General features: G+C 36.3%; 1 protein-coding gene and 1 long non-coding RNA gene across 5 annotated transcripts in view; one reads left to right on the top strand and one right to left on the bottom strand.

Moving 5' to 3' along the window:
- LOC128474093 (uncharacterized) overlaps positions 1 to 24,300 on the top strand; it is a 165,327-nt gene that overhangs the window by 96,675 nt on the left and 44,352 nt on the right. The gene's annotated exons all lie outside the window — the stretch shown is intronic.
- Positions 1 to 24,300, bottom strand: part of DCLK1 (doublecortin like kinase 1) — a 133,841-nt gene that overhangs the window by 99,045 nt on the left and 10,496 nt on the right. For all 4 annotated transcript variants that reach the window (XM_053456349.1, XM_053456347.1, XM_053456348.1 and 1 more), the window contains exons 2-3: positions 21,209 to 21,594; positions 19,122 to 19,468 (exon numbers count right to left, since the gene is read on the bottom strand). In XM_053456349.1, the coding sequence (XP_053312324.1) occupies positions 19,122 to 19,468; positions 21,209 to 21,590 (729 nt within the window). In that variant the 5' untranslated portion in view covers positions 21,591 to 21,594. The remainder of the gene's footprint in view (positions 1 to 19,121; positions 19,469 to 21,208; positions 21,595 to 24,300) is intronic.

Raw genomic sequence — 24,300 nt, 5'->3', positions numbered from 1 at the left:
AAAATTATGCCTCTAAAATTATATTACATTTTTGAATTTACTTATTTATTTGCTCATTTCTGGGCTCATTTCTGGCCACAACAGCTCCATACATCTTGCATTGCTGAGAGGGTTAACTTAAGGTCTGACCCCCTTAGCAGATGGACTGTCACTGTATTGATTTTATTCCAGCGAGATTAAAGCATGTCTGTGATCTAACACAGGATATTGTCCGAGAAAATTGAGTGAAACAGAATTCAGTGAGGACAATGGAAGTTATGTTGTTCCAGTGGAAGAAATTGATTGAAATAGCACTGACTGATATTATTTTACCTCTAAAAAGTAGAACCTCTTGTACGGGACATGGAATATTATTATTTCACTAAATTCTAAGAACAAAAACATTTAATAATATATGAATACTCTGGATTGGTATTAATAGGTTTTACGATTAAGTGTTATCAGTGGCACCATCTACTTTTTGAAAAATGCCAAATTTTAACTTGTAGACCATGAATGTAACTTGCACCACGTTTCATATTACTGTTTCTCTACATGTACACTGTCTACACGCGTAAAAAAGGTCGTTCTCTCCTTGAGCTGTCCCGAGGTCAATGGCATATAATTTTCCAGTAAATGTATCCAGTTCCCAATGGACACAGAGGCTCCAAACATACCCCGGTAAACCCTGTGTTCCAACAAATTCATTATTAAAGGGAAATGACCTAAAATGAGCCAGTAAAAGCTGTCTTTTTAGATTGACAATGAGCAGATTAGATGAGTTAATTTCATTTTATGTCATATAATACAAAGTCAATTCTATATGGTTGTATTATTTCTCCATATAAGTGATCCATCTGCACACAATATACCGGTACATGCACTGTATATTTGTAGGCTGGGAACCCAATTACTTGGATAAACCCATTGGTCAATTCAGAGTTTAAAGTGATTTATTTCTATTGTTCAAATAATGTATTAAAATTATTACATATATGGCTGGACCACAATCTTAACACGGCAGAACATGAGATATTTAGGAATGTAGTATCACATATAAACCTTTGTTGGCAATCATTAAGTCACAGAAGAAAGAACCCTAATGCCTTGTCTGGAAAATGGTAGTTGGACAGCCCTGTTTTATGAAATTATTTAACGGGTGACCATCACAGTTTTAAGTATAACTAAAATGCAGAAAACTAGGTCTGGCTGTCAGGGCTGTTGGTAGCTATGGTAGAAGAGCTCAATAAATATTTTCAAAAGTTAATATGATTTCTGAAAACACTGTGCTTAAAGCTAAATGAGGTAATATATCACCTTTCTGATACATTTCTCTTTTTCGGAAGATTAAACCCATTTTGTTGGATAAGTGAAGCCAACCATGAATTAGTTTGTCCAGAATATATTTTTTAACCCTTTTATTGCAACATTTTAAAAAAGAAATCCTCTTGGTCCTGTCAACCACCCATACAGTGCCAGCTATATGAACTACCAGCACAATGGCAGACCTGCTGAAATAGCCGGTATGTCTATATGTTTCATATATTATAGGGACGAGGAGGGTAGGCTAACGAATTTAACAGCCTTTTTACTGAGAAACCACCATGTGCAGCCCTTTAATTATTAAATGACTTTCCCCTTTTTAAACTCAGGGCGGTTGAGATAGCATAATTACAAGGAATTGTACATTTTTAAGTATGAGAATTAGTAATGGAGATGTTATATTGATATTCATTACTGAAGTCCCTTACACCAAAAGTAAGCAAATCCAAGACGAAGCAAATTTTAATTAACTTCTGAAAACTCTACCGCCTCCAGCCAAGCTCCCATTTGATTTACACCACTGCAATCGCTTGAATCTTATAATGAATATTGAAGAAGAGGCAAGGAGCCATGTCTCTTATATCACTTAAATGCTGCCTTGCTACTGTTTTATTCGTTTTATCAAACAATGTGCAAAAATAAAAGAAAAACTTGACAAAAAGAAAATATGACAATGCATCTCATCAATCATGCAAAATACTAAACAAAATAAAAAGGCATTTTTTTACTTGAGTTGGCAGTATTTTGGCATAATGTGATAATGTTTGACCTTTTGTATTGGCTAAAATTGATAAAATATGTAGAAAAACAGTTTTTAGTACAAAGTGGCACAAAGTATTTTTTATTATATATATATATATATATATATATATATATATATATATATATATATATATATATATATAAATATATGTCTTTACTTATATTACTTTTTTTTTGTCTATTTAGTAACACATGTTGTCTTCATGTGTAAATCAGGTTGGCATAATGGAAGATAAAATGATGTAAGCTGAATCTGATTGCTACATAAAAATTAATTATACAAATTGTCCCTGTTGCATGGTCTGATGTCTGATTTCTAGACAGACTAAAAATAGAAGCATTATTTAAGTGGGAATCACTGAAAACTGAGTCAATGTAAGACTGTGTGCATTTTTATTTATTTTTATAGTCAGGCTATGTTTTAAGAACTATATTTGTGCCAGTGGGTTTACATGTAAGTCAAAAGATATGAACATCTGGCCTTTATTGCTAACTGGCTGCTCTGATTCCAACATTTTGGCTCGCGGTCACTAGGGGGAGGAGTGGGTGTGGTTAAATGAGAGGGACGTGTGGGGGTGGGGCCAGGTTCGGCAAAATTGTGTTTTGCCTAGTGTGGCAAAAATCCTTGCACCAGCCCTGCCTATATCGGAGGTTGTGGCCAAATGAGGAAACAGATCGGGCTATAATTGGGAGTGGGCACGGCCATAGGAGTGGCCATCTTCCTTACCGACAAGCCACTAGGTTGCCACATAGGAGCTACAATGAAGGTATTGCTGTGTTGTGTATTAAAAACTGATCCTGGCAACAAAGGTCTTATTACCATAGCAACCAGTAGACTCGTCCAAACAGCAGATACATTTTATTGGTTCCTATGGTGACAAGTACTTTTCAAAGTGTGTGCTGTAATCACTGTATACATATAAATGCCATTGAGTGGGCTGTTTGTCGCACGTTTTGGGCTCCTTTATTACTGGCCTACGCAGCTGGCCAGGGCTGGGCTAACCTTAATCACGCTTCTTCACAGTACTTCCCTGTAATTTAATTGGGTTCCCAGAGATTGTATTTAAATACAATTAAATACAAAGAGCGCAGACAGAGATTGACACAGCTACGTAAATCCAGTGCTCGCTGAAACACTCATTATGCCACGCAACTCCCACCTCGCACACAAAAATAGAGTTAACGATGAAATTATGGCACGCGTACACAGCCATATTCACAGTAGGGCTCTGGAGCGTGAAATAATCGAGATTATTATCGACAGAATAGCGTAGCAGGAATAACTTTAAAGTATAACTTCGTTTTAAAATATGTGGAATAGCAACAAAACCTTTTAATCAGATTTAGATTGGGATGTGCATTTTAAGGCTTTGTTCGCACAGCGTGAAATACCATATGCTGTTTGACAGTGTCAAGCAACACAATTGATTTCTGGACGTGAAGTGAGTTTGAAAATAAGGCATTGTTGGTATTCCTGGCTGCTGGCCAAAAACATCATTAAGTGAGGTGTTACGGCTTATAAAAGCAGTAGAGGAATGGATATCGCATTTGGCTCATTCCAGTACACATGTGCCGTTATCTCTTCTAGGTGTTAATTAAGTGCAGTGGGTTCCTTGGCCTTACAACACGCTATTTTCAGAAACACAGTTATATCCTATACTTTTACCTTGTTTATGTTCTCGGTCGGTAAGCATTTAAACTTGCCGACTAGCTGTGGTTGGAGTTCTGAGTTCAATCAGGACTACAGCACACAAAAATATTCTCAGTTCAAATGTTAGAGGGCCAGTACGGCCATAATATGAACATTAATTCATGTGATAGCTGAGAGGTCCCTGTATTTGTCCTCTGATGACCTCTTCGGGGATGAACGTATCACAGTTTTCTCCCACAATAATGTGTGTAACAATTTTTAAATTATATTGTTTTAAGAAATACATTATTCTCCCTACATTTCACATAGCATGAACACATTCAGCCATTTTTCCAGGACACATATACATTTCACATATTGCTCAACAGCAGATGTAAGGTGCTGCCCTGCAGTATGTTTAATATATAACAGTAATCAATGCCATTCTGTAAGCTTTAACATACTGCCCTTTACATGTAGATAATTAAATATAATGTACAAAGGTTTACTTTAGAGAATTCCTCACCTTTTGTTTCTGTAAGCCCAAATTGTTGTATGATTTACTACATAGTATGTGCCGTTTACCCATTATACAGCGCTGTGGAATATGATGGCGCTATACAAATAATAATTAGCATTTGGGATTTATCTGGAATGTTGCTGTTCTGTTCCAACTAGCGTTAAATTTGTATATATTAGTTATATAATGATACTGTGTTATTCGCAACTGCTGAGAAAATGTTCTGGCAAAAATACACATGCCAGGATGATTTGAACTTTCTGCTAATTGCACATTTTGCAATAGAAGCAAATTCAGTGAGGGGGGGAAAAAATCTGGTATTAAGCTATTATACAAAGATGCTGATTAAAGGATTGTGAGCTGCTGGTGCCTAATACAGCAGGCAATCAATTCACGAACAGTCTTTGTAACAATTACGGGGAATCTGTCTTTCGTTCTCTGCTCCTATTTAGAAAGTAGAAAAATGTCCCATTATTTTCAATACAGAACCATGCGGTCAAAAATGCTTCAACTCTGAGTCATATTCGACTTACAATTTTGTAAGTTGAAAAATGATACAAGTAAAGTTTATTTATAATATTGAAGTAGATGGTGTTTTGAATCTAGATTTTTTTAACTGCAGCAAATCACATTGCGCAAAGTGATGATCACCATAACCTTTAAGAATAAATTGGGGAATGCATCATGCATGTAAAAACCTTTCTAAAAAATAAGAATGCATATAATTGAACCCATGCTGTTTCGCCTACCACGGCCTTTATCACTTCTATAGACTGACATAGCTTATATGTAATTACGTGATTTATTTAGTGATGATTAAGCCACTGTTGTCCTGTTAAGATATAAAATTCACCTCTTCTATTTCATTATATTATCAGTGTAATGGGCCACATAATATGGAAACAAGGATTTAACATTATAAGTATGTGTATATATATATAATTACATAAGTTATGGTGGGTAAAGGTGATGGAAAACCCTTCCACTTAAAATTAAGGGTAGTAGAAGCATTATTAAACACTCATCTACAGACACCAGGCAAGCCAGAAGGCTTGTTTTTCCCTCAGAAATCTCATGGTGCTGCAACAACCACAAGGGATTCTGGGTAGGTGCATGCAAATAAGGTCAACAATAATCACCTTTTACCTCTATATCCACTTTATACATGGATCCCTTGAAAGTAATTGCCTGCTATACACGACAGCTGTACATATATACTGGCCACTTTCTTAAGTACACCTTGCTAGTACCTGGTTGGACCCCCTTTTGCCTTCAGAACTGCTTTCGTCTTCATGGCATACTTTCTACAAGGTGCTGGAAACATTCCTCAGATATTTTGGTCCATATAGAGATGATAGCATCACGCAGTTGCTGCAGATTTGCTTGCTGCACATCCATGATGCAAATCTCCCGTCCACCACATCTCAGAGGTGCTCTACTGGATTGAGATATGGTAACTGTGGAGGTCATTGGAGTTCAGCGAACTCATTGTCATGTTCAAGAAACCAGTTAGAGATGATGTGAGCTTTGTGACATGGTGCATTATCCTGCTGGAAGTAGCCATCAGAGTACACTGTGGTCATAAAGGGATGGACATGGTCAGCAACAATACTCAGGTAGGCTGTCGCATTTAAACAATGCTCAATTGCTATTAAGGGGCCCAAAGTCTGCCAAGAAAATGTCTCCAACACCATTACACCACCACCACCAGCCTGAGCCGTTGATACAAGGCAGGATGGATCTATGCTTTCATGTTGTTTACGCCAAAGTCTGACCCTGCCAATGTTGCAGCTGGAATCAAGACTTATCAGACCAGGCAACGTTCTTCCAGTCTTCTATTGTCCAATTTTGTTGAGCCTGTGCGAATTGTAGATGCAGTTTCCTGTTCTTAGTTGACAGGAGTGGCACCTGGTATGGTCTTCTGCTGCTGTAGCCCATCTGCTTCAAGGTTTGATGTGTTCTGCATTCAGAGATGGTATTCTGCATACCTTGGTTGTAACGAGTGGTTATTTGAGTTACTGTTGCCTTTCTCTCATCTTGAGCATGTCTGCCCAGTCTCTTCTGAAATCAACAAGGCATTTTCCTCCACACAACTGCCGCTCACTGGATATTTTCTCTTTTTCGGACCATTCTCTGTAAACCCTAGAGATGGTTGTGCATGAAAATCCCAGTAGATCAGCAGTTTCTGAAATACTCAGACGAGCTAGTCTGGCACCAAAAACCATGCCACGTCCAAAGTCACTTAAATCCACTTCCTTCCCTAATCCGATGCTTGGTTTGAACTTCAGCAAGCTGTCTTGACCACGTCTACATGCCTAAATGCATTGAGTTGCCGCCATGTGATTGGCTGATTAGCTATCTGTGTTAACAAGTCATTGAACAGGTGTATACAGGGGCATAACTAAAAACCAACAGGGGCATGGAGCGAATATTGCCCCAGGGAGCCCCCCCAACAGCTGGCATGTGCTGGTATGTGCCATCATTGCCCCCAAACAACTTATCTGTGACTTCTTTGCCCCTTGTCCTCCTTCCAACAACTCTGGCACATATATATGCAGACAATTAGCACAGTGCTAGGCTCAGCAATATGTAGATATATGGTGTGAACAAATCTCCAATATTTTTTTTTATTTTTTTTGCAATGTACTTTGTGAACTGATCGCTATATATATATATTAACATCCATATTTCTAATCACTGGTCCAGGGAATATATTACAATTAAAGCTTGTTTACTGTATAGGTGCAGGCTTTGATTGCGATTTGGTAGCTTTGTAAATCCTGATCACTCTTAATGAATTAACAGTAATGGGATGTGTGCAAAGTGCTTACATCTCATTAACACAACATTCCCTGCAAACCATTTAAACCCATTAATGTTGGTGGTGTGCATCTAAAGTAATGTTTACCTAACGTCACGTTGCTTTATAAAGCTTTGCAAATCTCTGCTTTGCACTAGAGAGAGCTTAACGTCACATTACTTGCCATTATAGCACTTAATGAGGATAAGCCAAATGTGATTTCTGGGACATATAAACTCCAGGATGCAGTGAGGAAGAAAACAAAATGCTGGGTTGCATAGAAGTATTTTTTTTAAAATCTATAATCAGTTGATCTAGGTTGATGCAATTAGGGAGATTTTGGATAGATTAAACACAAAAGGTTTCAATAAGCGACTTTGTCATCCCACACTGGTACATAGACTAGTCTTTTTTATACAGCTATAATGCCAATAACTTGACTGTGTCAACAAGCACGTTGTGGAAAATTCTATTGGGCCCCCGTCAAGTACCAGACTTTCACTCTTTATGGTGACAATGCTCCCTGGTCCAGGGACCCCAGGCAGCTGTACTAAGACTGGTCCTGTCCAAGGAAAGACATTTGAATACATCTATTTTAGTGAACATGTTTTTAACAACCAATAACAGACCTCAATGGTAGAGGCATCGCTAGTCTCCTGTGACACCTTGTCTGCCCCATACTTGCACCCAGACATCTGAGCCACTTTGCCACAGAAAAAGATGAGTAGAAGAGGAAATACTGGTGGTATGGACAGAAGGTCATCTGGGTAGGGGCCCCCCCAGACATTTTATTTTATAAGGGGCCCTAAAACTACTGATCGTGGCCCTGGGGAGTAGCAAGCTGGCAGAATATGCAAGTGCTTATTTAGATGTGCGATGTGCGCATATATATGCCACCAACATCAAAGCAGGAAAGCGCTGGCTCTGCTTCAGTCTCCAGAAGTGTGAGTGTCACAGGTGGTCAGACAGTCCTCCAGCTTTCCAGGTAAACCTTCACTACTTCTAATGCATTGCATTATGGCCCCACCCTTTATGGCCCTCCCCTTTTGTAGCTCTGCCCCCACAGACCACAACTAGGGCAGGTAATTTTTTGTGGAAAAGGTGGCAATCCTAAGTGTTTCTGGTGCATAGTTTTAACGGGAGTCTTATTGCCATAGTAACATAAACCGCTGGTGCAGCATATCATGTGTGTGCGGAGAGATGTTGGCCAGCGGCTCATGAGGCATTTGCCTATTTATGTTCTAATATATCCAGTCAGTAAAATATTTAAATATTCTTGTGAGGGTTTGTTTGTGTCTTCTTTGATTCATTTGTAACATTTCACCAGATATTATTCAGTTCATGTTATCCTTTCAATACCTGGGCCAGCGCAGTCCAAGTTTTTCATAATAAATCAGAATAGCTTTTAAAATTGCTGGTTAGGTATAGGGCCATTTCAACCACATTATTATTGTACAATAAACAATATAAAAGACAAGGATGTGCAAAGTCTGGAAACTACAATGTTGACAATGATTCACTTAATCATCAAGCATCACAGAGACTCCACACCAACCATAAAGTTCATGCCGCTTTATAGGGAACCCTCGAATAATTATATGAGAAATGCATTCGCTTTTTAAATTGTACAATATGACTCTGACATATTTTGTTCTTTTTTTCTATAAACTGCCTGAACATTTATATAGGTATAAAAATGTGCATGTTTTACGCTGCAATTCTGTAATTCTTTTGCTCAGAGTTATCATGGTGATTTTACCAGCGGAAACACAAGGTCAATAAAACCATCAGAACCAGTTTGCCTGGAGCTCCTGGTCACACTGTGGAATTAACACTGATGCATTATACAGCGGTTAAATTGTTCCTTCACACGATACATGTTGTATGCATCGTAAACAAAACTGTACCATAGAATGGTGAATAATGTTACAGTATTACCCACCATTGCTGAATCCATTCAAAAGGGTAATTTGACTGAAATATCTAGATCCCTGTTGGGCCTCCCCCACAGCATTAGTCACTTGATTGCTTACGTATGAAGAATTACTTTGTACATGTAATACTTTAATGCTCTTACGTTTTGTTGCTGTGGTAACTGATAAATGTGGGTTTTTTTTCATACCTATGTTCAATGACTGCTATAGTCTATGCCTATGCTTCTAGGTATGGCTCATTATTTCCTATGTTTGTAACAATATTCCCCATAGAGATACAATAACCCCACTTTCACACAACAACTTTGATCTGGCACAAACTTCTTTTTGAGGAAGAGAGGCATGCAACCCATTGGGATCTTCTCTCGTAGATAATATCACATCATATCACTGTCATGACACATGGTTTATTTTTGCACATTCTGTTTCACAGAAGAGACAACCTTGTTATACTTCGCAGGGTCGGGATACCCTTAATACAATAGAAGCATTTTGTCTCAACCAACCATTGATAACTTTGATATATTGGGATATTTTAACTGGATAGTCCAGTACATGGAAGTGCTCTTCAGGAAAAAAATTGCATTGCATGGCCTCATGCCCTCAGGGGCCACCATATATACAGTAAATGGTGTCTAATACTTAAGTCAAAGCAATCTGGAGAATTAAAATGGGATAGAAAACATATGATCTCTCTGGTAATAGATGTGCAAGCAGAAATGGTTATATAATAGAATGGTTATTTCACATTACGTTTGTAAGGGCATGTAATATGTTTATTCTTTAAAAGAAATAATTCTAAAGATTCAACATGAGGTTGGATACTGTCTTACTGCTTGAGACTTGTAGTAATAAGTGAAACACACAGCATAAGTTGTGGTGGGGTAAAGGTTATAGAAAAGCCAGTGTCCAACCCATTAGAAGTTATCTGGCGTCTACACCTCTGTCCCGGACTTTGTTTAAAGGCTATCTAGTACAGGGGACATTTGACCCCAGAGGGTACATGCATAAAGTGGATATAGAGGGAAGATGACTGTGGGGCTTATTTACATACACCTACCCAGAATCCCTTGCAGTGGTGGGAGCACTATGAGATTTCTATGGGAAAAGTAGATCTTCTGGTTTGCCTGGTGGATATGGATGATAAAATAATGCTCCTGCTATGTCCTTGTAGGTGATACTCTCCAACCGAATACATAAATATGTCCTTTCACAATGAGGTAATTGTGGGGATTAGGGACAGTCATACCAAAGGCAATAAATATCGTCGGCACCTTACATCAGACTGACGTCCCCATTTTTTTCCAACTGGAATTAAAAGGCGACTCAATGCAAAAGTATGTAAGTTTAATTCCTACTGATTTCAATGGGAGCTGAACTCACTAACAGGCAACATGAGCTGATAGGTGCCACAGTGTATGTGCAGACAAGCTCCCCACAGACGGGGGGGGGTAAAAAACAGACAGAAGTCTTATTTTGTAATTCCAATGCAAAAGGACACATGCAACGATTTCCACGCATGGAGAAATGCATTGTAGTTCATGAAATACACGCTTTGTTATGCATTTTACTTAGCGGTCTGGATCGTTGCTTTAAACTATATAATTTTCAATGAAAATGTACATCATATGCTATTGATTCTTCCCTTCCTGTAATAAAAACTGTTCCTTGGTTTTAAGAAAAAAAATGTGCAGACTTGCCCTCTCTTCCCCCCACCCTTAGTATGGAAGCCTTATATTAATATTTCATGGACTCTCTATCTGTCTGTTGTGTGCTCTGTTACCATGGCGATGCAAACGAGACATCAGTCAGAGCAGTGCATTTGCAGTACTCCAATGCCCTATTTCTAAAGGGCCAGGATATTGAAAGACTATTTTAAAGGCATTGCACGTTTAAAGAAATACTAATGCCTTCCTTTTTTCATATGGCTTTATCTTATTAGAATGGAAACAGAATTAAGGATGTATTTGTAAACACGTTTTAATTTCTTTAGCTGTATTCCAGTTTCCAAGCTTTCTTGTTAGCAGAAGTTTGTAGAATTCTGGTTCCTACATCAATGTACTTGACTTCCACCCATACTTCCCCATCCATAACACCAGTCCTAACAGCTAACACCACGTCAGAATCTGGTTGACCATATTGGAACTTGGCACTCTAAATATTTTGAAAAGGTAGCTAATGATGACAGGTAGAGTAACCAGCCCTGGAGAACATTCAAGTCTTCATTTCAGGTTATAGGGGGTAAAGGGCATATCTAGGCACATCTGGGTTCAGAGTCGCATGCTGTGGGTGCATAACTGGAGGCAGGTTGGCAAATAAAAAGAAATAAAAACAAGAAATGCATTTTCTCAATCATAGTTGCTATTAAATATGAAAAAATAGTTTCTGTGAATTAATATTTACTAGTAAAACTTTTTTTTCCTATAGGGTAGTCTTATAGTCAGGCCTTTTCTTTTTTTAAATTAATATTCACATTTTGGGGGGGTCATCTTATAATTGTCTTATAATCAAGCAAATGCGGTATATAACAGGCCCAACAAGAACAGGATGAAAGAAGCCACGCGTCCAGTCTGATGTTGAGTGCAAGCTCAGGAACAATAATTTCTTACGTAAAAAAAAAACAGAAAAGCAAGCATTCCATGTATTCAATATTCTGAGTTCTCATCTCTTCTCTACCAAAGCTGCATATAATTGTCTGTCACTATAAGGCAAGCATGTTGTGCTATGGATATGTTTATTATGAGCAAGGGATGTATACATTTGGCATTTATAATCCCACCTGCACCGGGGCTTCATAAAAATGCTAATATAATATCAATTAAAAATCTCAACATAGCCTGAAGCAGCATCTAGTAGAATGTATAGAGGATCTAGAGGACATTCTCAAAGTCAAGTGCATTAATTATTAATAGGTTAATTTAAGTAAAAAATAAAAAAAAAACTTGCTGATTTTTGTTTACAGAAATCCCAGAAGAAATGTACTTATTACTGTGATTACTGTAGTTTTTTTTTAAAATGTGATCCTTCAATTGCACAAACAATATACATATTGATTCTAACACTACCTTATTCTATTACATTTCATATAACACATTAGATGATTAATCAGCCGTGGAGGAACTGAGTATATCAAGTATAAACATCAGAAGTGTTATTTTTTTTTTACTAAAATTACACTGTTACTAAGCAACACAACATTAGCTCACAATGACGATGGCATGACAAATGCCCTTCAAATATGAACACAAGCTTTACTGCAGAAGAAGAAATGGGAATCTTTTTACCATTTAAGTGTTATACACAGATCATTTTACATAACGTCAACACTTTTTACACCACGGCAAAACAAATACAGGTTCCGGGTGGCCATCCCTGGGAAGTTCACATCGTTTTTAAAAAATACAGGTCTGAGAGACAGGATCACCCTCATTGAACATTGTATTAATCTTAACTGGTCTGATTTTTTTAAATATAGGTTATATGCTCTTGGAGAAGAACTTGTCCCTACTTAGATTTTGTTGTAGTTTTTCTAATTTTCTAATTTTATTATTTGGTCTTTGTAATAAGTGATTTTTAAGTTTTATATATGATGGCTGTGCCCTGTATAGCCCATGTTTTTTGTATCATGAAGTCATGTATTAAGTACTTTGGTAGAGTCATCACTGTGACTCAACCCATTGTATCCCAGAGCGGAGTGGCACATACTTGTTCAATCAGTTTTTTACAAAATCAAAATAAAATGAATTCCAAAAATGGACTATTACAGAAAAAAAAGCATTCCCATTGAATCAAGTATCATAGGGTTAATTTAACCCCTTAATGACAAAACCCGTACATGTACGGGCTCAAAATGCATTGTTTTCAATGGGTTTAGGGACCGCCCATTGTCCTTAAGGGGATAAACTTGAATGCTTCATTTAAACATTAAGATAACGCTTCCATTTTGTAATAGCCACCCCCATTCCTTATTTCAATCATCATAAAGAATATAAAGGATTGTTGGTGGCACTGCAAAAAAAGTGTCTTGCAGTAGGGTTTTTTTTTTAATTTTCATTACAGATATCCACTAGAGATTGATTTCTATGTGTTTGATATACCCCATTTTGTTGGCATATAATAAATGACAGGGTAATCTCCACAAACTGTAGTTGAGCACTGTTTACAAATGAACTCACTTTTTTGTTGGTTATCAAAAAGATTTGTTCATGAATCATGATTTACAGATTGACAAAAGCACTGTTCTCCACACTTTTTCCTTGCCAAGCACAGAGTGGCTCTGTGGAAGCTTATTTTTAAGAGAAGCTGTTTTCTGTATGTAATCGCTGTAAAAATTAGTATTTGTGATGCTAGCTGTCTGTGTTGTCACAGTGCATACCAATGACTACCCAACATTTGCCATATTTCCTGCCAATGATTACGTCCATAAGAACGCTGTGAATTCCCTTTCCTGTTCTTCATTTGCTAACCTTTTATTTTGTTATGTCTTTTGTCATAGTATATAACATCAAAAAATGTGACGGAATGGAATAGGTTACAGATAATAAAAATAAGACCAACGAAGGAATGTTAATTCCCCCCAATTATTACATGTAAAAAAACATTTTCTCTTAATAAATTTGAACAAAGCTAAATTGTGCACCATACATCCTTAAAGGAATGCGGTCTTATTTGGATATTTGCTACATGGTTTAATAGTTTTACGTTTTTGTTTTATATGAGTTAATATATATGGGTTTTTTAGGTGTATGGTATACAGCGTGTCAACACTTTTCAAAAGATAATGAGTTAACTACTTTCATTCTGTGTTATTGCAGATATATTGGGGGGAAGAACATAGTAATGTCGATTACGCAAGTACCTTATTAGAACAGAGTGAAAGGAATTTGTGATTGGTGTTCTGGTGCATAACGTCAGACCTGGTTAATATATAGTATGCACCACCTAGATAAATAAATGCTTTAAGGCCAATGATCAGTTTTGCAGTCAGTATACTCCCATCACATGCTTCAAGAATGTGGAGTAATCATGGCAAATGACATATGGTCACCAGTAGCACCATTGATTACTAGTATTACTAGTATTTTCTGTGGAACTCTTATGTGCTTGGAGGAATTTGAAAGGCCTAATAAATGTTGTCTGGCAGTTATAGTGTGTTCATTGATACAGTAATATATCACTATACTGGCAAGCTGTGGGGGCTTTCCTCTATTAACATGCTGCAAACTAAAGTATCATGGTCCAATAAGATTGTATGTTAACAAATTTGTCCTGTATTTACAGGTAACATACCATCCAACAAAATTAATTCCCCTATATATGACCTTAACTTACAGCTGCATCATTGTCTATTATTAATTCTTCCACTTTAGTATCATCTACAGTAATAGACACAGAACCCCTTGTTTTTTTTTTCTTGGGATTTACTGTAACATATCCTATCAAAGCTAAAAAAGAACATAACAGGGTTTATTCACCAAAGTAAGAGTTGGAAAGAGAGCTTTCACATGAGTTGTGGCTTTAATATGTAACAGCACTAACACACATCCATCGGTACACATGTACATGTAGTTCAAAAACTACTTCAGTGTCAGAATGGTTTATACAGTATGTGAGTCACATGTGAGTCACATGGATACATGTCATATGTCATGGATACATGACATATGTAGTGCATTAGATGAGTTGATGTAACATGAAGACTACCTGTACCCATTTGGACTTAGATGCTTTATGGATTAGTTATTCATATCCCAGACCAAAAAAATGGAGGAAATAAACTGAATTAAGAAAACAATCTGTCTTATTAGTGGATAGGGGCTCTAAGTAAACAAAACATGTTGAGGAATTTACACTACTAGGCAGCTACTAATTGTCCTAACTGTACTAAGGGGTTCTTCAAGAGCCTGCCTGAAGGATGGGATACAGATTCCTTCCCACCAAGATCAGGTTGGGTAGATCTGAATAATCATTTGTATATATGGGTGTACTCAGTGACTTATTCTAGCCTAGGTCAACTAGGTCCAGGCCTAGGGCATCAAGTCCATGGGTGTGTCACGCATCATAATGGGGTAGTTACAGGGGAGATTTTTGATCTCCCCAACTTGCCCATTTACATCATGGTGGATGTGCCAAGTCGGCACAGGCCTGCACACACACTGTGCCTTTAAGCCATGGAGTGCTGGGATATGGCTTCACAGCACAGACAACAGCCGTGGAGGGCACGGTAATACATCACTGGGTGTACTAGAGTACAGTATTAAGTGAACACTGAAAAGACAATATAATAATTGTCCACTTTAGTAACAGCCTTATCTGAGGCTTAATTTACTGCAGCATGAAAGCAGCAATTAGGCATAGACGTATCCTAGCCACCATCAGTCTGTCTGCCAAGGTTGAAATCACTTAGTGAAGTTCTTGTGCTCTGTACTCAAGGATCTGTTTCTTGGCAACCAACAGACAATTGGGTTACCACGGAGACATGATGAAAGTGACTGATTCTAAAAGTATGGAATGGAATCACTGTTACCAACCTTCCAAACATTCCTAATTGTCTTCTCACTGTGCGACAAGGAAATATGACCTTACGTAAGCAAGACAGAAAATTGCTCTAACTCACTGTAATGTTCGGCAGAGATAGAAGCATTTAAAATTAGTTAAAATGCGTCTCCACTTTAGAATATAAAATAGTTAAAAAAATTAAAAAAAAATGGAAAAAAATAATTACCGGAGAGGGATACTTGGACTGAGCTGGAAGAGCTGAGCTAAGAGTGGAAATGAATTAGAACAAATACACAGCTCGGTGTACATTGTTGCCAGTCCATGAACTATTGCTAAATGCACAGAATCAGATGGAAGTCATTTGTTTTCTGCTGGTGCTGGCGCAGACATGATGTGAGTGCTAATACTGACTATATATCACACTTTCACTGCTGTTTCAGAAAGCAAATTAGTACAGTCCCCTTTATCTGTGCCGCGACATCATCTAAAGAATGCATTTCCAAACAGAGAAATATTTTCAAGGATTGAAGTGCATAATGTGTTACAATAAATACAATACATTTAAATGACTTTAAAAGTGAATAAGGCCTTTTTATATGTACTCTTCCTACCACGTGTAAATGTCTATAATATAGACATCTTTCCACTGATTTCACATGTACTGCATAGGGATCCCCAAAGCCCTGGTCACTTCTGCAGTCACTGAGAAGTGATATTAGTCCCAATACAAGTAAAAAAAGTCATGGCGTATATAGTAGCTAAGAGTGATTTTAGGATAATGTGACATTAACATAAGATTTATGTGATTATTGGAAGCAGTTAGTACTTTCCATGGATTATGGAATATCTAACAGACAAGGCAGTGGGTGATATGCACTTATGTTGCACGTAATGCTTTACATATTACTTGAAGAATTGCTCTGTGTATAATAAAACCGCTAAAATTGCTTTAATACATATATAATGCATGTGTTACATAATAAAGACTATATAATTTTTGCTTAGCATGAACTACTATGTGGGTGTTCCCTATATGTGAAAACTAGATTCAGCTTCTACCGATGTAAGGTTGTTCTTTGTGGCATGATCTGCTGGACTTTAGTATTGTACACCTGTAGGTAGGTAAAGGGGAGAAACTGCCCCTAGAATGATCTGAAGATTTGGGGACATATAGCCAGAGGAACAAAAGACATCATTTACATTATAACCGTGTCCTTTCTGCTCTCATTTTATAGTGTGCTTGGCATTAGCCCTACCTCAGCCCTACTGCCCAAAACAGAGGGCCGGTCACCCTAATGGTTGGTCAGGCTCACCAGTGTGTCAATGCTTTATGAGCCCATCATGCCAACTGGCCTATTTACACTATGAAGGACCTGACACAGCCTCCATAGTATACTGTACCAGGTGCCATTCATCCCAAGTGGAGACCCAGGATAACACATTACAGTGAGGACACCAGCCATGGAAGTGAGTGGTGCCTAGGGCTGAGCCTAACTAAAATACATTGCCGAGCCTGGGACCTAATACATATTCTAGCTTTTGCTTTGAAATTACCCCATTTGTTTTGGAGATAACTAACAGATGAAGCAGTGAATGAGAAAAGAGGATGTCCATGTATTATGAGGGTTATAAGTAATCCTTACCAAATATATTTATAGAAAAACATGAGAAACATGACTGCATTATTATGAATTTAAGACTTTTTTTATTTAAATTGTCCCTTTTAAGGCTATTGTTAATTTTTATTCCCTCTCTATAGCAGTAGCGCTGAGGGATCTGTTGAAGCTCTATAAGTGGATACAATGACATGTAGACTGAAAAATCAGATAGCAATTCAAATACAAGGTTTTATATACTGTATCATGTATAGTTTCACAGGCTGTTTTTATTGCATTTCATGTAATTATGTATAACCTATATAACCTGCATTAAATATAATTATTGTGTAAAATTGTATTTGGACAGTTTGTATAGATCTTTCTAAATCCAATCTTTATATGTCGAGGTATCCAGACCAGACCACTCGAGAAAGACACGTTTAAAAATGCTGGCCCATTTATCACAGCATATAGGTATACATTATGCCATCTCATTTTTATGGGTTTTTGTTATAGTGAAAACTACATTAATTAAAGAATGATCTTAGAAATAGAAGTTTAAAATTTCAATTCATGTTTAAGTCAATGTAGAAAAATACAAATCCATATCACCATTAGGTTATAGTGTGGTAGATGATTTTAACAGGCATCCAGCAGAAGTGGTAGATGTTAATACTGTTAGGGAATTTAAACAAGAATGGGATAGGCAGAAAGACAAGACCAAGATCGGGTAGACCTAGTTTGCTGTGAGATTTTTCTATTCAATAAAACTGCTCAGTGACATTTTTGTTTACACCTACAAGAGCAATATTGTCTTACCACAGTCACAAATAGTGACTTATACATCTCTTATATTAGGTTTATTGTCTTCATTACAATAAACAGGCCAAGACATTCTTCACGGACATAAGCCTGTGTTCCATTGCAATAATAGGTAGTAAAAACCTTTCTTTCCCAGACGTACGTTAGTTATCAGAGAACATGTAATCACATTATGAACAGTCACAAGGTTATTTATTGTAACATTGATCCTCTTTTTTATATTCATTAGAATTGGCTAATCTCATTGTAACAGAAAGCTAAACAGACTGGGCAAGGCATGCAGCCTATTCTAGAACAATAGATTGGACTTCAATATGTTCAATGCGTCTTCTATCTTTGTGTGTGGCATGCTTGGGTATTTTTTAGTTGAATTGTGTTAAACTGTTGAATATAGACCATTTTTTACGCTTGGCAAATGAATATCTAAGAAACTGGGGATTTTCAGGCTCTGGGAATTCATCTATTGTAGGCTGTGAATCCTAGCCTCATTACTATCCATCTGAGCGTTATGAGAGTTATAGTCCACATTGGCCAAAGTGTTGCCTGTAAGCTTAAGGTTTTGAAAATGTCAAAGCAAAGAACTGAAACTTAACATGTACACTATCTTGTATAGTCCATTATAAATATCATACATTTTTATTTACTTATTTACTTTCCTAAACACTGTACAAAAATGTTTTGGGCTTTCTTCCTTAAAAACGGAAATTGACAAGAAGACTGGATATTGTCATATTAGCCCAAGAGAAATAGAGTCTTTCATCAATGTTAATAGCTATTATTGGGCCAACATAGAATAAGATGTAAATTTACATTAGCTTTCGAGACCTCAGAGGTCCTTAGATGCACTCATTAAGATTTGTGTTAACATTTATTTAGCTCTATTTTTCTCCTTTTTGCTCTATTAACACAGTTATTAAAATATTTAAAGTAGAACAATTACCAAAGGAACCTTCTTTTACATTAATCACAGTTAGGCACAGAAAATTACCTTCTTATTACACTATGAAGGCAATAAATCTAATCTGCGTCTGAACATATATTTGAAAAGATACAAACTGAGAAGTCAATCAGAAATAAGAGGTCTGTGCACACTGGAAACATTTTGTTGCATCTGAAAAAGTTCTGAAAATGTTTTCAAACTTTCAACGTGTACTTTTTGGTGTCTGCTCATTAATGTAAAGGTCACACTGACAGGCAGGTTTATTTAAATGTCTTCATAAAACTAAAGGTCAAATGTGATGGATTAATTGCATACCTGTTTTCCGTCAAGTGTATATAAACGCTTCACCACTCCTGAATCGAGTTTTATGGCATCAGTTATATCTGTGAGGACCTGCTCAAAGGAATGAGCCGTCTTCTTGTTCAGGAGGATCCGGACAGCCTTGCGTGGTTTCACGCCACTCCTAATGATGGTAACGAGCTTTGGCCTGATGAAATCTTTGCCCTCTTTGCCATCAGATGTGCTGGGTTTGGAGGAGGCAAGTGGTTGCACAGCACGAGTCGGAGTGGTGGCCTTCACATTCACAGACCAGTTAGGATTTACATTCTTTGTGTATTCCAGTTTTTTGAAAGGTTCGATTGATCCACACACATAGCTCTCACCTAGAAATAATTATATATATATATAAAAAACTTACATATAAAATACATAACTACTATACTTAGAGTCAACCCAAAGGTTTTATATGTCCTAGTTAAAATTACATTTTATTATGCCACATCTTATAAAACTATACCAGCCTCGGCACTCCCCCATTGAAGCCTACTGCTGTAGTTTGTATCTATGAATGGGTAAAGCTGGAAAATGCTAATTAGCTGAAATGAAATATTGATTATGCATAAAAGTAACATTGAGCTTAAATTAAAACGATCAGAAGAGAAGGATAAAAAGATAAAACATATATCTAAAAAAAAACAAATATTGCTGCTGTACAATAGAAATCAGTATCATCAAGATATCACCTTCTATGGGGCAAAATAAGAAAACATGGTTCATTGTGAAGTAATATACACACACACACACATATATATATATATATATATATATATATATATATATATATATATATTTATATATATATATAATGCTTAAAAAAATGTATTCTCATATTTATATATGAGATATATATCATCTCATGTAAGACATCCCATAACGCCATATTCTTTTTGTTATATGTACAATGAAGATGGAAAGCAATTTTAATTTGATTGACAATGAATTAGTATGAAGCACACCTAAATTGCACAATTTTATTAATACAATAGCACATATAAGTACCGTAATATAAAAACATAAAAAAGAACAGACATAATGCCTTCTGGATGATTACAACATTTTAGCTTTTGATATGTTAAAGTATATAAAAATACCAATACATGCTAAACAATTCTTCATTTGTGATCGCTGTTAACGATAATGGAAATGTATCATAAAATTAATATTTACAAAGCTCACGCATTCTGGAATATGATGAAAAGACTATATTTTACATTTAAATAATCAACGCAGTTATGTGGGAAAGCGAAATGATTTTCCAGTTATTTAAACACATATTACAGCTGCAAGCTAATTGTGACTAGTCTAATTTAGCAAAAGGATGCAAATGAAACAAGGAACATTTATATCTCACTGCTTGTTTCTGGGATGAAGCCGTTTTATTATGGTAAATTGGTCTAAACACTTTCAACAGTTCACGGATCCTCGTTTCAAGATGCAAGGATCCTGAGAGTAATACTTTCACTGGCTTAATCACCGACACAAAAAAAGGATTTTAGATTTATTTTGTTGATGTTGAATTCTGCCATTTTAATGGAACTTTAAAAGTTATATTCTAGACTAAGAAATCTTCACAACACAGATTCTGTGACTTCTCCACCAACATAAAAAGGCTCTGCAGGCAAAGCAGATGCATACAATGGGTGCATGCATTTGTAAAATGGGGAAATGAATCACTAAAAGTAGGCATGAGTTGGCAAAAAGTTGGCACCGCAAATGTATACGTGGGTGTTGCCATCAATAACCCATTCCTCTTTTCCTTCCTTGGCCCCCCTTAAAATGCTGCTGTAGGCATGTGACTTATGGAAAGTCTAGCCATGATGATAGAGAAACCAGTTACTCTGCCTCATCTGTTCAAGCATTTCTGCCTTATAGATAAATATAATTGTTCTTCAGGAAAGCCTTACACATATCCCAGGTAGTTTGACATTCTTCCTGGTGCTCTGTTGATTAATGTAAAGTTCTTTTACGTGACAATTCCTGTTGATTAATGAGTCACATTTCCACAAGTTCTAGAAATCATATATCTTATTTAGACAATACGATTAAACTCTGCAAATACTGACCTTCCATCAGCTGATCCAATGAAGTTATTTTCCTGGCACCATCTGCTGTGTAGATAGTTCTCACACCTTGTGGTAGATTCACATTATCGGATAGAGTCCTGGTCAAGTCGGCCAAGAGAGCCTCGAAAGATCTAAAACGGTCAGGGGAAATGGCATAGACGATTCCTTTAAAATATCGATCACCATTGCGATAAAACCGAACTTTCTTGGCTTTCTTCTCCGAGCTCAAAGCTTGCAAGGTACGGGTTCGGTAAAAGCTGCAGTGGGCACTATGGGTAGGACTAGGGAGTCCATTCGCCCGAGATCCTTTGCTGTATCTTTGAGCTTTATCCCGTTCATCAAAATGTTCAAGTTCCATGTCTCTCCCAAATGACATATTCATTATTCTGTAGAAAGAAAACAACAATATGTTACACAGTAAAGTTGAAAGCAAAATCCCATGAATATTTTATTATCAGCACTTGTCCATAATTTTCTACCTCTTCCGCAGAAACTCTTGTGTTTTCAAACAACTATCCCTACAATAGAAATAAAATTCAAACGCCTTATGGAAGAGCTCGGAAACTTGTTTTAATTGATAAGAGAATATTACATAAATTTAGTTTAGCATTATACATCTGTATCTATTTTTAACAACTTAAATTGAGACATCAAGCGATAACATGTTTTATGCATATGTTACAAAGGGCAGATTATTTAGAAAGACAGTTTTTCTCTTTGGGATCCAAATTCTTCTGGGGTTTGGTAACTAAATGGGGTGTGGTGAGAACTCGTTAGGACAAAATGAAGATAAGCCAAAGGGGTATCTACTGTTCTCTTACAGAAAAATTGGCTATTTTTAAAAGAGAGAGATTTAATATTCAAATGGTGAAGATTAAGGTTTACTTAAGTTTGATTGATGAGAAGAGCATGTATGAATGACACTTTGAAGAAGGCACCAGAGAGACAAGGTGCACAGTAAAATGTTCACAAACAGTAGTTTTATAAGCGAATGAATTATCCCATTACTTATTTTATAAAGTGATACAAATATCTCGTTGGATCTGTAATAAGAAAAAAAAATCTATCAATCTTTAATCCGCCCTAGTTGGAGGCCTTGAGCAAAAGGTAATATTTTTCAAGAATATAATTTCCTGAGATGAACCTACAAAAATGCTCACTAATTTATATATATATATACTCTTTTGTTGCTCTTTCCTTTATAAATTCTATTCAATTGCATTAGTAAATTGGATCAGTCATGATCACTCACAATATACATGTCTTGGACTGATGGGAGAGAAGCCAACACGCTAAAACGGTTGACCACATTAATATGTCACATGAAAAGGTCTTTCAAACATCAGAATGAGTATTTTGAGGGTGTACTCAGGGTATGAGATTAATGACATTATTAACCTTAACCTTCTATCATCACACAGTTTATGATAATTATACAGGTAATTAACCTTTCATTTTCTCTTGGGCTCTTTCTTAACAATATGTTGGAAAGCCCTTTGTGTACATTTGTTATTCAGCTGAAATATTTCATCATAACTAAGGATAAAATGGGTTAACGTCAAAACTAAGGCTTTTATTAGATTCCCCGTTATGGGAAAGCTATTAAGGGGCAATAAATGCTGCCCGTTTTGTAGTAGTTACAAACTGCCTCCCACTCGAGCAACTAAGGCTATAAATACATCAGAAGGCCTGACATTTCACAACAAAATGAGTCCGTTTATTATAAGACGTATATTTAGATGATTGACTCACACTGTTCCTGCATTCATTCAGTGTGTTATGTTACGTGTAATGTACAGTGCTATATACATAGCGGTTATGTTACCTTTCATAAATAAAACATAAAAACTGTCTGCATTAATCATTTTCAGAGTTTCCTTAGTAACTTGAAATTTAGAGTAGCGGTGTTGAAGTCCAGGCCTGATTTATTGAATTGGGCAGAAGCTTTAATTTTTAAGTGCTCATTGAAAAAAATGAAGAAAGTTACTTAAAGGTGTGGAAGTTTAGCCACGGAGTTCCTTAAAAATAAAAATCAATAAATAGCAATCCGGGTGCAAAAGGCTAAGTTAAAGAAATCAGCAGGAATTTTTATTAGTTTTCATTTTGGTTATTTCTTCTATAGAACTTTTCCTCAGAAATATATGATATATGGCCAGCAATTACACCTAAACGAACATACATGTTCTATATCAGTCATGTTCAAAATAATCCTTTTTCACATGAAACTATTTGGGATATTTAGCAGACATACCCTAAAAAGCTAATTTGCTCAAACTGATCAAATTATCCTAGCTAATAAGGAAATGGCTAATTACGGGCGTCTGGGTTTTCATACGGGTGAACGACATACACTATAGACCATAATGATACGTTTATGTGAGTCTTGTTCTTAGTGTTTTACATGTGAGATTTTGGAATTCTGCCTCACAAAGAGTTATTAACAAATTTATTAAGGTTTGGTCTGTGCTCACATCGACATCACTCGAGTTGAAAAGGCCATGAATTTACAAGACACAACCCTGCATGTATGGATAAGAAAATATTCCAAACATAAAAATGTATTATATTTTATACTAAGTGAACTGTAGTATGATACTAAGATACCTGGGCCATGAAAACTTACCGTTTGCTTCCAGGCATTTAAATCCATACTGGGTATAAATATTACATTTAAGTGAAGATATTTTGCAGAATTCATGGATTCATATTTTAGAAAATGGCGAGGTTTCTGCTCTCTTTAATATTCAAGCACACAGTTCAAATCACCCAGTTTATTTTTATCAACCAAGTGATTGGTCTAAATAGGTTTAATACATAATGTGGATAAAAAGAAAAATGGAATCAGTATATTTGGCAGTACTGTATTACAATTGGTCATTTTAAGCTTAATATTTTGTTATTTTATGTTTATGAATGGTGGACCAGTAACATCAATATTTGAACGTATTTATTGAGAAACTGAAATCTATATGGAGAAACTCTTTTATAAAATGAAGTGTTTTGAAGTTAAGAATTGAATTCATATCGTAACAAAAATAAGAAATTGGCATCTTGGCTATATGGTTGGCAGAAAATACTCCTACAAATTCAAT

This window comes from Spea bombifrons, chromosome 2 (assembly GCF_027358695.1).
Source record: "Spea bombifrons isolate aSpeBom1 chromosome 2, aSpeBom1.2.pri, whole genome shotgun sequence".
NCBI classification, from domain to species: domain Eukaryota; kingdom Metazoa; phylum Chordata; class Amphibia; order Anura; family Pelobatidae; genus Spea; species Spea bombifrons.
This window is presented reverse-complemented; position numbering and strand designations above follow the sequence as displayed.